General features: G+C 35.2%; 1 protein-coding gene across 1 annotated transcript; it reads right to left on the reverse strand.

Moving 5' to 3' along the window:
- Nucleotides 1–38: 38 nt before the first annotated feature.
- LOC137404217 (GSK3-beta interaction protein-like) lies at nucleotides 39–2,930 on the reverse strand. Its single transcript, XM_068090378.1, has 2 exons — nucleotides 2,700–2,930; nucleotides 39–191 (listed from the first exon to the last, which is right to left on the reverse strand). The coding sequence occupies exons 1-2, from the start codon at nucleotides 2,928–2,930 to the stop codon at nucleotides 39–41; spliced, it is 384 nt and encodes a 127-aa protein (XP_067946479.1).
- Between the last annotated feature and the right edge of the window lie 12,996 nt (nucleotides 2,931–15,926).

The following is a 15,926-nucleotide window of genomic DNA, read 5'->3' on the forward strand; positions in this document are numbered from 1 at the left end:
AACTAACCTAGAATGACCAATGAAGTAGTCAGGCCTTGTTATTGTCCTTTCTGTAGCTCAGTGAGTTTACAAATCAGTGACTCACTAAATGCATCTCTATAAGCTGGGCTCACATCATTCAGTAGTTGATCAATCAATTCGTACACCTTTGCGGGTGGCTTGTTAGCTGTATCAAACTGATCACCAACTACCTACAAGCAGAGGCTAAATGACACCTCAATTGCTTACAACTGAAATATGAAATGGCAACTCATGGAGTTGTAAAAAGGAGACAACTCCAAGACTAGTATCAGTAACGTTATTCAGTCAAACCAATGATATAAACCCCCACAGGATAGGCGACGGTTGTCATATGGGTGGGGTTTAATGATCGGGCTCTGTTGGGATGAACCTGGAGATGGCACCAGAACAATGAAATATGCTGAATAAATCCACTTGTAAATTTACAAATATTATGAACAGTAGTGGTTATTTTACTGATTTGTTGGTTTCATTTTGTTATCAAACCTGATCAGTCAGTTGCTATTCATAAGCATTCGTGATATTACTAGTCGCCATCGTGAAATAGCCCAAATTTGGATTTAGATTTAGAGTATGAAAACTACACTGCACAGCTTTGCCTGCTGTCCCATCTTATTGATCAGGTCAAACAACATGACAACGATGAAAGACTGTCATTTTATATTAGGGGTGGAGGAATATTAACCAAAAACTAGGGAAAAAGGATGTTGTTCGGGTGATTTCAAGTAAATTATATTTAACTTTAAGCATAATTATACTACAACCTCTACCAATTTCAAAATTGGTAAAATAGGTAATTTGAAATGTTTTATTTTTCATGGATTCTAGTATATCGTTAAAATTGAAGAGGGAAAGAGAGAATTACGCGTTTGCTGGTTACAGGTTTTGTTGTTTTGTACTAACCGGAAATCAGGTATTATCCGCGATCGACGCATATAGGCGATAAAAATCTAGACCCAAAAATCTAACAAGGTAACGCAACCGCCCCATATGATAGCCGTCGCCTATTCTGTGGGGGTTTATATCATTGGTATTTACTTGTAAATGGCGTTTGTTTTTGTAAAAGTAACTGCCCTTTTGACGTACAAATTTCAACTACTTGTAACCACCAATCAATTCATTTGAAGATTTTCTTAAATGTGAAAATGAAACCGAGGAAAACAGAGCTAAGCCGGAAGAAAAAATTGAAAAGATGAAAATGAAAAATTTATAACTACGTAAAATTAAAACTTAATTTTATGTGTGCACATAAAAAGTCAAATTTATGGAAGTTAAATTTAATTTTTCCTTTTTCTTCCTCCGCAAACACCGCCGTTAGCCGCTACCGTCTGTCTCAAAGGTAAGAACTACATACAGTGTGCTATTGTATGGACTTTGCTATGTACTGCTACTGCTCCATATTGCACTGTGCAGAATAATGTCATATTTTATTGCATATCATAACCACTAGATATGTTATTGTTACTTTGTGAGTGTGTGTAAAAAATTAAGACAATTAAAACAAATTTTTCCTTAGTAATATTTTGTTTTCGTATGTTTTTCAAAAGATGGAATTTCTTCTGTATTTGTTTAAATACAAATACACTTGTATTCAGATGTTATATATAGGAGTAAACTGCTTTGAGATACAAGTAAATTGACATACAAACCAAATCCCGCAACGCATTAAGCTCGTATGTCGAGGTATGACTGCAATCTTCCAAACTGTCACTAGTATAATACAATAAAATAATGCGATGATACTTTATAGACCAGAATCAAGTGATTATGACAAAACCAACACGTATAAAATATGTCAGTGATATATTTATATATAAAATATACTTATATATGTCAGTTTATAATTTATATATATTTATATAATATATATATAATATATATTATATATAATATAATATATATTATATATAATATTTATATATGATATTTTAAATATATCCAATATTTTAAATATTGGATATATTTAACGTATAGAATATGTATTGGATATACAGTCAAATCATGACATAAAAAGGTAAAAAACCATTCCAATATTTGCTTTGTATGACGAGATAGTCATATGTTAAAGCAAACATTACTGTAACAGTACATTGCATTTTGTTTAATTCGTTCCCAAGCCCAAAAAGAAGCATAAACGCTTGATAAATACTAAATAGAGCGTTGAAACATAGTACATAAATTAATTTTATTATAATTACCTTTATATAAATCTACCTATATAGTAAATGTAAAAAACTAAATTAATAAAAAAAACTCAGCAAAAAAATTTTCATTGCTACTTTGCCCTAGAGACATGGAGCTGCAGGCTCAGAAATACGCAAGTTAAATGGTGGTAGAATTAGAATTAGTTTAAACTGACATAATTCAACTATTTTTTATAGTTCACATTTCGTTTCTCCAGGCTTTGTTCAATTTTACTTGAACTTGAAAACTGTAATGATATACACAACTTTGAATGTCATAAGAAGAAAATAACTTTATACGTCAGTACGAATGTTTGCTTACATTTCATCTTGTATCTCAAAAAATTTATGTGTTAAAGCAGCCGTACGCCGGGCTCATTACAGTCGATGATCATCTCATTGTCTGTAATGAGATGATCATCTTTTATACAACCAAAAGTTTGAGGAAATTTAGCAAAGATGTAGAGATGCAAAATACACACGCTGTCCGCTCACCTCATATCCGCAGATTGTCAACCGAATACACATGACAATATTCTCTTTAGTTGTGATATTTAAATATGTAATCGTTGGTGATGACTCCAGAACCTGAGATTGTTGTGCGACCTTGACAAAAGGGGCTATTTCTATAAGTACACGCGCTCCTTCTATTTGAAGGTCCCCATCTTCATTCATAGCTTCCTCTATACAGTCTTGACACCTGCTGACACACAATGCAGGTGGCATAATAAAAACAATTAGAATATGGAATGACCGACTATTGTTGCCCCAACGTATTAATCTTTTAAAAGATGACGTAAAATTTTAGCGTTTATTTGTAAAAAATTTCTGACTTTGTATGTAAAATATTAGGAAGCAACAAATGATAAAACAAAGTTATTGAACAGTATATAGAGGAAGGCAATACAAGTGAAAGTACATGTAATTCCTCATTTTGAGCAGTTATTGATCGGCGGCCCCGTGGAAATCTGTGAAATAGAAACTACAGTCAAACATGGATAACTCGTCCACGGATAGCTCGAAAAAATGGTTAATTCGAACATTTCCTTTGGTCCGTTCCCACGTAATGATAAATTGCTATAGATAACTCGAATTCAACACTGTTAATTCGAACTGTTTTTTTGCCCAACAGCTACCGAAACGGTTGTTTTCGCTTTAGAAAATCACTTTATTCAAAGCCATAGAGGTAAACTTCATCTTTTCGTAATTCATAAGCGTCGTTATTACCACCATCGGCAAAATATTTTTGTCAACGACTTTTCTAAAAGTTTGGTGAAATTTGATTAATACAGCGATACGATGAATAGCACGGGCTAGCCGGGTCACGCGCGCAAGAATTTTCGCCACGCACATACAAAACAAAAATCGCATGTTGTTTTGTATGTGCGTGGCGAAAATCCTTGAGTGCCTGACTCGGCTAGCCCGTGATGAATAGTTTTCCGACGTTGATTCCGTGTTGAATCAACGTCGGAATGTTGAATGTTTAAAACGTCTTAAAAAATGTTGTAATTAAACGTATACGTTGTCTGAGCTACAAAAAACTATTTATCGTTTGACCTAAACACAGAATACGTGTGTACATTCAATGAGTATCTATTAAAAAAGCGTGAGTGATATAGAATGTACCGTAAAACCTCGTAAAACTTCTAATTGAACTGCCTCGGAGTGTTGCTCTTAACGAATCCCAGGTCAAGTAAAGTAATCTGCATAAACTTCAAGAAAAAACGGCAAAATTGATCGTGGGTAAAACCCCAAAAGAAAAAAATGTCTTTTCTTTTGAGCATTTCAACAACGATCAAGTTTGCCAATGTCAATCTGAAAAACGTCCTGGCAATAACATCACCTCAAACAACAAACCAATCTCAAGTGATAGAAAAATCTCTATACTTTTTCATGAAAACGTTTTAAACTTTACATTAGAAGCATTTAATTTGAAACAAGCCATTTGTGCTTTTGATTTATATTATAGTTTGTATATGTACATGTATTTACTAATAAATAAGTAAATATATGGACTTGTGACAGTGCTCTGATAACTTGAATGCTCTGATAATTCGAACACTTTTGCTCGGTCCCTTGAAGTTCGAGTTATCCATGTTTGACTGTATATTTAATAATTGCATTGTTAATAAAGTCACTTTTTCATTAATCACTTTATTCTTTTTGAAGGATCATAAAATGATTTTGATGGCTGAAGGCATTTAACAAGCATGATGAAGAGTGTCACATTTTTTTTCTCTTTTTTCACTGCAGTTTTCACTTTTTTATTCTAACATTTATTTATTACTTCCACAAAACGTTACAGAAAAACAACTGCTACCACATTATGCTCGTGGAGGGATCTCACTGGGCCAGAGTATGCGAGGGTTATTTTAGCTTTTCTAAATTTTACTTTTTAAGAAATATTTGTTACCTCGCCAAGTATCGAAGCCATGAAAGCTGAACTGTAACCCGCACGAGGGTTATATAATATATACATAATTCATTAAGTGTATAGATATATGCGTATATATATGCATATAATGAATTAAAGTTTATAATAAATATCATATTAAATGCTGAAATGCACAATAAATCTTCACTTTCACTTACTTTTTCGTTAGTTTTTGTTTCACTCACGAAATATCAAGCACTTACGAAAGAATGCTGAGCTGAGAGAGAGAGCACCTTATTATCGTTTTCAGGTGTTGTTGGAGGAATTTCAGCAAATAGCATATAGTCATCTTAGTCATTCCGATGTATTCAACGTACTGATTGTCAAATTTGAATTTCAAGAGATATTTTTGTTGATGTCAAATGGTGAAAAACATACCATGTGAAGGCAATGAAAAAACATGTTCAACGAAAAAAACATGAAACAGGGATGTCATAACCTGTGTGTGCACGGTAGTTGGATTGTGTACAATTTGAATCTTCCACCATTTTAGATGAACGAATCAAGTAAGACAGACAAGCTGCAATGAGAGCCATTGGCTTTCATCCTCATCTGCATCCTGGTTATTTGATCACTTCTGCTGTCGCCAGCTCAGCTAGCCTTCCCTATCATTTTACGCCTTTCCTTTTTATTCTCAATAATTTCTTTGGCTTGTTCAAATTTCATTCCTATTGATTTCTGGTCAATTTTAATGTTCTTGTTCCAGATTAAATTTGGGGCCCCTGATTCTTTTTAGGGGAAGTCTATATTCCCCTAGTGCTTCTCTGAAGGGGTTTTTTTCTGGCTGTTTTAGTATATGCCCCGCGACTCTCAGTCTCCAATTTTGAATAATTTCGCTTTATGGTCTTTTCTTGATTAGGTTGTGCAGGTTGATGCTACTGATCTTTGCGAAATATGTTATGTTTATGGCTTTTTTCAGTAGCCTCCTCTGAAAGCTGTTTATTGCTTGTGCATTAGTTTTGGTGATGATCTAAGTTTCACTGCTATACAGGAATATACTTGCTGCATACGCACTGAACGCTTTCACTTTAAATTCTACTCTAGTTCTCTTATCCATAGTTATGTGCGCTATGGTGTTTATGACTATTTTGGCAATTTGTCACTAGGTTTTGACACTTGGTCCATGTTTGGTCTCCTCCTTTTTCTATTTATAAGCTTTTATTTTCACTTCATTGGTGGTGAAAATGGCTCAGAAATATTGAAACACGTCTCATTGTAGGCCTAATAGTTATTCTATTAACAGTGCATCATTGAATAATTATTAGTTGTAAAATCATGCTGCTGTTTTTTATTAGTGTTCCAGCCAATTCTATCATCACCAATATTGCAAAGTAATTATCTCAGTCACTCTTGTATGCCAATACAATAAATTGCATCTTTTGTTCACAGTGTTATGATATTCCTACTGCGTAATATTATCTCGCACTGGTTAGCTTTGAACAAAAGACAATGAATAATCAAAAAACTGCAACTAGTTGAATTGGACAATTTAAACACAAAGATCAATCATAACTATCTTACAGACCAGGCTTCCAACACGACCCCAAAATTCTGTTAATGACCACAACTCGCTGTCTAGTCTAAATTAGATTTGAGCGTGACAAAACATTTTGCGATGAAGCAATTGTTGCAGAAATAAATCGATTAGACTCGCACACATTACCACAGAGTTTATTGTGCTCCCGGCAGGTCTTTTTGATTTCGCCTTACATAGCAAACGCCGTTGTCATAAGTTTGGTCAATAAACAAGTAGAGCTTTGTAGTATATAGAGTTTTTTGTTCTTACACTTAAACGAAATAAACAAAATGTTTAAAATATTTAATAAGTTAAAAAATAATTTAATAGTATTTTAGCTTTACGTTATTATTAAATAAAAATTGGTTGCAAATAAGTTTTAACAAAACTGTCAAAACAGTGTTGAAAACCTTTATTGGCTTCCGGTTTGTTACACTTTTCCAAATTTTCTCGAAATACAGTCACGCTAAATATTTTTTGAAACGCAGTCTTTGGTTACAAAATTAGCGTGCTCCAAGGCTATGTTGGAAAAGCGTGACTTCGCATTTCGCCATTAAATTCTTATTATATATTTTCCGAATAATATAACTATGGCTTCTCAAATCGATGCTTCTCAAAGAAAGCAAATTATGGAACAGGTCAACATGCAAGTAGAAATGGAAAAATTAAAACAGATATTAACGGTAAATGGCGATATATTGTTTACACGAGTGCACTACCGCACTTAGCTTTTTTACCGATAAACACTAGCTAAGCTACCCACACTATTCTATTAAATAGTGATGCGAAACTTTTCGTTCTTGGCTCATCAGAATTCTTTTTAGAAAACCGATATAGGGAAATAAACATTGAACATGCAGTTAATTCTAAGCGCATATTCCTCTTGAAGCAAACCCCTTTTGGAGTGGGGGTGGCGACAACTCTCATTTTTTGCGTATTTATGATACGCTCCTGAGACCGACTCACTAGCGCTCTGCTGAGACAAACAGAGTGCGGCTGAACCCAATGCTTCCTACAATACAACCTGCTGAAACCACCGAACTTGCGCTCTGCTGAAACCAACAGGGTACAACCTGCTGAACCTAACAGAAAGGGCTAAGAACTTTGTGAGAGCAATAACTCTTTAATTCTAATCAGCATTGGCAACATCAATTAGCATTAGCATCAGCAACCTTTTCCGAGTTTGCTGTCAGTTATTTAACTTACCATCAATAAGTGATAACATTTCTCCGGCGAATAAACAATTTTATAGAAGTAAGATATCCATGTCTATCCCTCAAGAGGGAAACACACTCTGACCTGCTTGAAAAATGGCAACAGTATTTATATTGATAGGCGGATGCACTGCTGCAATTAAGTGAATTGACCAATCGATTTACTTTGCTGTCTGCTAACTTTGCAGAATTTCCACATTTACAACAATGTAAAAATATCGTGCTGCAGCTAACCATCTTGGTGGACTAAACTAAATGCTAGTAACAATCCCATGAAAAGTTACATACAGTATGTGTTATATAAACGTGTGTACTCACATGCGGTTGATGCAAAGAAGGAAGCTCTCCCAATCTCCCCACGCCTTTATACTCCTGTAACTTCTCGCACTTCCCGTAACCTCTCGTACTTCCCGTTACCTCTCGTACTCCCCGTGACCTCTCGTAACTACCTGTAACTACCATGACCTCGGGCATTAGCATAGCCCGCGGCCCATCAGCTCGATTATACAACAGTATGTGGTGAGCAGTACTCTCATGTAATAACAAGACATATCCTGTGGACGAAAAGTAACAAATACAAAATCTTGTCATGAGAAAAAAGCATAAACAAAAAAACATTACTTGAAGGAATTTTAGCAACCAGTAACTAGTTAGAACAGATACTTATACTATTCCAACATGCAACATAAATAAAATTTACTAACATGCGAACAGTATGAATTAGCTCGTTAAAGATTGTCAATTGAATAAAAATGTGTATCAATTTGGCAAATGGCGTTTTTCATCTTTTCTGTGTTAGCATCAGTCCCAGAAATTTTGCATATATATACAGTATATAACGGCTCAGTCGCCTCGTCTTTCCATCGGTTATCGGAAATGAATGCCTTCCTGCATTTGATATCTCGCTTGCCAACGAAATTGTGGTTGCATGGGACACACAATCTAGTCTGGCTTACTCGGTGGAGTCACTCCCTCATGGCACTGTTCAGGACCATCGCTCATTTCAAATTCGGTTCGTTAGAAAATCTTTTTCAATTTTTCATCACTCTCTAACCGGGACAGTCTACTCATGATGCCACATGTATTCTTCTTTTAAGATTGAGCTCTAAATCTGTTTTACATATGTTCTAGATTTTTGTGGATCAGTATATCATTTTTTGATACCTGTCCACAACACTTTGGTTATGGTTTAATTAGGATGTTAGTGCAAAAGTGTCATTTATCTTTACGTGACTGTCAACCAACTCTAGCTTTTTTTTCTTGTACAAGCTTACCTGTGAGCATGGGGTTTAGCGGATGCAGAACATCTTTATCAGGATTGAAATGCAATCCATATAGCTGTTAGTCCAGGTAAAGTAACAGAGAGTCTTAGGGAGCATTATGGGTTAGTTTCATATTTCAGATTCACAGAGCATGTTGACTAGACCAACATGGCTTCAAGTAGATCAACATGGCTTGAGTTGCTGTAGAGTAGGGAAGGGTGGACACGTTGCAACCGAAAATGCATTTTTCGCTACAAAGCTTCACTAAAATATTGGAATATAATTTAAATGATCGCATAGAATGCAGAAGTATGTTTTACATATGTATACCAATTCTAATGGTTGTATACTTTGGAAAATATAACAAAATTACTAATTGCAAGTGTCAACGTGTCCCGTTAGGGGTACGTTGACACAGCAATTATGCAACTGGTGCAATTGACCATGGCGTCCTTGACTTTCATTGTAAATTTTTGTTTTAGAAATGTCTTTCCTTTGAATTCTTGGAGTCCTTGTTTTCAATCAAACAATTCAAATTGCCACTATTTATCTGAGCAAGAAAAAATTGACAAGAGTTAGCTATAAACTACAAAACACTGTACAGCAATCACGAGAAACAAACTTCCACAGTCTTTCTATATGTTGACATTTACAGTCATCATATCAATATTGTCCAGAAATTGAAGGTTCATCATAAGGATTAACTTTTAGTTATGTAATCAAAGTTTGTATCAAACCGCAGCTTTCACACTACTCAAACTTCCTTTCCATAAGAATAGAGGGGCAAGTTTGAGGGGCAACATGTTGCCCCTCTATTTTTATCATTAAAGCATGTTGCAACTTGCCCCATACCCTTTGTGTTTCAACGTGCCCTAAATAACTCTGAGTAACCAAAATGTTCATCCTCAACTCAGGATGTTGTAACATCATAAAGTTGGTGGATGCATTGTGAAAAGAACATGTCTGTAGCTGACTCCACTGGTTTTTGTTAACGTGGGATGATGTAACAAAGAAGTGCAATTGTCTAAATTTGGATATAAAAATAAAAGAACAAAAGTTTACCAATAAAGTTTACAAAATCATTGCTCACCTAGATTGCTGTTTTTTTATTTTATGTAATCAAGATATCTCATAAGATGACCTAGAAAGCTCTTTAGTTAGTGAGATAAGAATTCAAAATAATGTAAACAAGCAAGAAATTTGAGGTGGGTTTCAGCGTGCCCTACATTTTTGAGCTTTTAAGAGCTCAAAAATGTTTTTTGAGCTTTTACTTGAACTTTTTTTTGAACTTTTAAAAATGCTTTTACTTTGTTTTTGAGCTTTTAAAAGCTTGTAATCACATTTCCACATATTTGGCACCTACAACACAACAGAGTAAAACATGGTGAAGCTTTTGATACCAAATAACGGTAATGTGAATTTTGTTGCAAGTCAACCTTTAAGCGCCTTCCGCAGATCCAAAAAAAGAGCTGCGGGTACAAGTTTGGTCTTCACTTGATGTCATGTTGGTGAGCTATTGGAGAGAGTAGCTATTGGAGAGAGTATGTGCGAGTTTTCCTACCTCGGCCTAAATGACATTTGGGATTACACATCATAGCTCAACTATCAAGCATAGACATTGTTCCAGGATACTGTTCTGTGTTTTACCAGCTTATAAGCTGATTGTTACAGGTCTGTAACAATGTGGTTCACTGATTTCCTGGCAGGAATATAACCAGATCGAATCAACTAGAGCACTCACCAAGTTTTTTCCTGATTCAGAGTTTTAGCTGTTGTAAGTAGCGAAACTTTAGGCTCGCTTCAGCTAATTTTCTTTTCTAGAAACTTTGCTTCTTAAAGCTCATTAATAACATCTGCTTTAGTTGTATTTTTGTGAAGACACTGTTAAGGAGGATTCTGTATTAGTTTGGGTCTCACTTGCCGAAATGTTTAAAGTTCGCATATCCATTGATTCAAGTTTGATTTACTTGACATCAGAAGAATTGAGTGTTTGGCTTGCAGAACCTTGGGTACTGGTTGTTTGTATGAATCTAGTGACTAGTGAGGAGAGTTTGGTGGCTTCCTTGAGGATCATTTACTCGTGATTTAACAAGGAAAGTGCTAGTAATTTAAGAGAGCCACGTTTTCAAGTGGTTACCACAATGTTGTTTTTGTTAACAAAATTTATGCTACTGCTATACATATCGATGAATAATGACATTCCAGTGTCGCTAAACGGCACTCCTTTGTGTATATCGGTTGAAGGTGTCAACCACTATTTCTGAATTTGTTCTTATTTGGAGGAAAGTTATTTATCCTTATATGTCACAACATTGCCATGGTACTGGCATGTGAGGGCTTGGTTCACTATAAAGGTTTGGGTTTTTCCACTATAAAGGTTTGGGTTTTCCACTATAAAGATTTGGGTTTTCCCATTTTTTCCTTAACATTGTTCTTCAATTTTGTTGGTATTTATATTTACTTCTGCAAAGGGCTAAGCTAAGTGCAGTATGATAGTTGAGCAAGTTGGGGGCCTGTTCCGGACGGTTCTTATTAGGGTGAGAGAGCACAACTCTAACATAACACTATTGCTTTTGGGAAATGTTGACACCAGTAAGATATCTTTTGGCAAGTTATTTTGACTATTATTACGAATAGGTTGATATCCATGCATGAATTATTTACATTACTGGAAATGAAGTAAATAGTGTTATCCTGTATCTAAAACTACTCAAGATTTGAGTGTGAGAACTTAGGTGAAGAATACAGTACTAACAGTAATTAATAGTACTACCACACATTCTTTTAGAGCAGCCGTGGTCTAGAAAGACCGATCTACAAACAGCAGATAGGGTTCAGTTCCCAAAAAAGTCAATGGTAGGGACAGTAATGAAATTCAACACTTAAATTGCTTTCCGCAACTGGGCATGTCTCCAGTTGTCGAGGTTCCCTTACTGTAATGTTTATAGAAAACCCACAAAACTGCTGCATTGTGAGATTGTTGCGTGAGATTGATTTTACTGATGTATGGAATGATAATGAGATGACAATAAATTTAGCCTCAGATTTTAATTCAATTTGATGTCACGCACGCTTTTAATACCATTTATGCCGTGAAGCCTAAGATAATATAATTGTGGCTAAATATACAAAACAAATTGTAATAAATTGATACACACTGCTTAATAAAAAGCAACATTACAAGCAAGTTACATAATAATACAGCTATTTTATTAAGCGTTATCATAATACAGATCATATGAACCGGAAGTATCAAAAGCAAGTCATATTTTAATAAGAATATGAGTGTGTTACAGGATAGTAAGTCAATGTAATAAAACAAGTAAAATGACTAACCTATGACGAATCAGAGTGCCCCGGGTTTGCAACCCAAGTTGATAAACCGAGTTATATTTACAAACTTGAGTTTGTAAATATAACTCGGTTTATCAACTTGGGTTGCAAACTCGTTGAATACGGCTTGTGTGAAAACGGCAAACGATGAATAGGTTATGTATAATAGAGGCGTGTACTAACCGGAGATTCCCGTTAATGCGCCCTAGATAGCTAGTAACGGCTAATAGTCCGAAAAGTGCGGTACTCTATAAGGCAGACACTCAATCACGCACGCACGCACACACGTACTAGAACATTCCTGAAATGGCCTTTCTATAGGTGACTTGTCTCATCAACACTGAGAGTTACAAAAATGGATAAAACCAGTTTTAATTGACACATGTAAAGGGATATTAATTATGTCATTATTGATGATCCTAGTAATTGTTTTTACAGTTAGCCATCAATAATTTATTTTTAGACTGAGAGCCTAGAAGAATAGTATATTGCTAACCGCGAAAGATGACTCGTAGCGTAGATTCCACTAGTATGTGTGTACATATAGGTTAATATATATTGTATTGTACGAGTAGGAACTACTATATGAGCATAGGACATGTTGAGTAGAACCATTACACTCGCCGAAACACTTCAAACATGCCTAGCTAAGATCATAGAAAATTTTTCGAGTAGTAACGCTCTTAAAAACCTGTGCGGCGTCTGCTGGTAATAAGCTAAACAGACATACTCGATCTTCGAGGAATTGCTCACACAGACACACACGTTCTAGAACATTCCTGAAATGGCCTTTCTATAGGTGACTTGTCTCATCAACACTACAGCTACCAACCATTTTAATTCTTATTTGACAGAACATACAGGACAAATGCTTCAAAGTGTGTGTCACCAAACCTGGAACATCTTTGAGTGGGTCTGAACAGGCAAGTCATATCGTGAATTACTAACATTCTTAAAACGGTTAATGACAGAATTTGAACTCATTTTCTCACCTTTCAAAGATCCTCTCTCTTAAAACTCTTTCTTTCATGGAACGTTTTGTCATTTGTCTATATAGCGGTTACTCTGTAACTTCTGTTAGGATCACCTCTACATATGAGTTCTACATAATATGAAATTTAAACAACTGCACATCTAACATACGAAGTGATTCTGATGTTTGAAATTTCTTGAACCATTACAGTACTTCATTCAAAACTAAGGAAGCCAGTGGAAACTAAAAACTAAATGCTAAAATCATGAAAACTATATAAATTAGTTTAATTTAAACTTGACCTGGTGTAAATTAAGAGTGAATAACACCATGTATATTTATCATTGACTCTACCACCGAACGCATGTACTGCTTACCGTAGGCTTCAGTTCAAGTACCTCTAGAATACAAAAACAATGAAAACTACTTTCTATCAGTTTTTGCTTTATTGTTAGAGTTTTTTGCATAGTTAATCAGTTCAGTTAGTTAGTCAGGAAAATCAGTTAATCAGTCAGTTCATAGTTAGTCAGGGAATTTGCTACTTTAGGGGGCCCAAATAAAATGTACTAAGTTTTGCTGAACATTTTCTTTCATTGATTGGCCTGATTAGGTGTTCCCCTAGATACATAGGGGATACATATGCTATAGGCTTAGTGGAAATTATTTTTATAACTTCTGAATCATATTGGATGTTTAGCGGGGCATGGAACCTGGGCGCCCCTAGGTAACTTTCAGTGTTTAGGAGGTGTTTTTCAATTTGACCAACCAGGTGATTGGGGGTACGGTATCCAAGTCTGGGCCTATTCAGGAGGGTGTTTCTTTCAGAGTATCAACCCTGGGGTTCACGTACCTATAGAATGCACAAACAATAAAAACTACTTTCTATCGGTTTTTGCTTTATTGTTTGAGAGTTTTTCAAGTAGTTTGGAATAATGTGTATGTTTCAATGCTACTATAATTACTTGAAGTATTCAACTTTGGTATTTTTTATTACGGAGCGAATTAAACAAATTGCCAAATATTCTTATTAGAGGGTTTGTTCCAACATATGAAGCAGTTATTGAAATGGATGTGAACCTTGCGTGTCAAGGCTTGATTGTACTACTGACATGCTGTGACAGTGTGTGTACAGTTATCTGAACCTTTCTATTGGCTGTTTCTTTTAGAAATGTCTCGGGACATGTATGGACAGGTACTTGGATGCTATGCAAGTCGTTGAGAAGACCTATCTCACACGATTACAACAAGAAGGAGGTGGTAGTGGAGGCTTGTGATTGTTGTCATTCCAGTTCTCATAGGAAATATAACCAATCAGTTTACACTCTGCCTACCAGATCCTGCTGGAGAGAGGACAACTCCGTGTGCTTGTAAATTGCGAACCATTTGATTGGAGTTGGCATTTCTGCTGTTGCTTATGGACTTAGATAGTAGTTGTGTGAATTCTATTGATAATTTATCTTCAATTAGGAATAAAAATGAATACATGAACTGAGCATAGTTTTGTCCTGCAACAAATCTTTGTAAGCAAGAGAGAGTGAGCTTCTCTCACCATATTAGCAATAGCAGCCTCTTCAAATGGCAACTCTAAAAGTACAACAAACAACTCCAATAATCCGCTTCGACAAAGTTTACGTTAAAAGATATTTACATAAACAATAAAATACATGTAAATTGTTTAATACCTTCCAAGATTTCCAAAGCCCTAAACTAAGCTTTACTTTGTAATTTAATAACTATACTATAACTCTAATATTATTGGTTTGTATTGACAACTTTTCTGATTTGTCACCACTTCTATTTGGTTTATTGTTAACAATTACAATAAATTTGTTAAATCATGGGGAGCGCACACCCTCAATGTCAATTTAAAACGGCTTTTCAAATAGCAAGTCTATGCTGCAAAGAAAGAAATATGTCTAAAGTAAAACCAACAATACATATTTGCTATAGTAAGAGTGGTGTCTGTCTGTTCATCAGTTTGACATAGATCTATCCACACTTGTATATGAGACATAGAGCTATCCAGACTTGTATATGAGACAGAGAGCTATCCACACTTGGATATGAGACATAGAGCTATTCACACATGTATATGAGATATAGAGCTATTTACACTTGTATATGAGAGATAGAGCTATCAACACTTGTATATGAGGCATAGAGGTATCAACATTTGTATATGAGACATAGAGCTATCAACACTTGCATATGAGACATAGAGCTATCCACACTTGTATATGAGACAAAGCTATCAACACTTGCATATGAGACATAGGGCTATCCACACTTGTATATGAGACATAGAGCTATCAACATGTGTACTGTATATGCACCATAGATATATCAACACTTTTATACGAGACAGTTTCTTTATTGTCCTTTGCTTAATTGTATTAATATTTCGAACAATTCTACATATGCCATTCAAAGTGACCTTTGCTTGTTCGTGTTTAATACAGCTCAGGTTTCTAAACAACTGAGCATGCACCTTTTGGTGGCGCTGCTTTCCTTATACAGTGATTTGACTATGAGATAGACTAAGAGTGATAGCAGCCGAACGTGTGCAAATGTGAGGCAAATGCTAACAATGAGGGGAAGATACATGTACATATAGAGCAAGATCTTTATGAGGCAGCATTCCTTATAAATAAATTATTCATGCAGAAAAACCAAACTGGACGCATAAAGTAAATTTTGAAACAAATGGATGGCTGCACTAACATCGGACAATGACTCATGATCCCAAAATAGATGAATATAAACCAACAATTCCTTTAGAAATAATAAGATAGTTTAATGATAGCAAGCTTGAATTCCATTAGTGTGTTACAGTGATTGGCTGATGATTAAACAAGTCGCTTCCATATAACAATACTTTTGCTGCTTGGCTCTCCAGTACACAACCTTCCTATTTGTACTTATTAAAATAGCCAACTCCCAATTTTCACTTGAGACATAATTCCTCGTAGATGGAAATAGTTTAATACCTC

This window comes from Watersipora subatra, chromosome 9 (genome assembly GCF_963576615.1).
Source record: "Watersipora subatra chromosome 9, tzWatSuba1.1, whole genome shotgun sequence".
In the NCBI taxonomy this organism is placed as follows: domain Eukaryota; kingdom Metazoa; phylum Bryozoa; class Gymnolaemata; order Cheilostomatida; family Watersiporidae; genus Watersipora; species Watersipora subatra.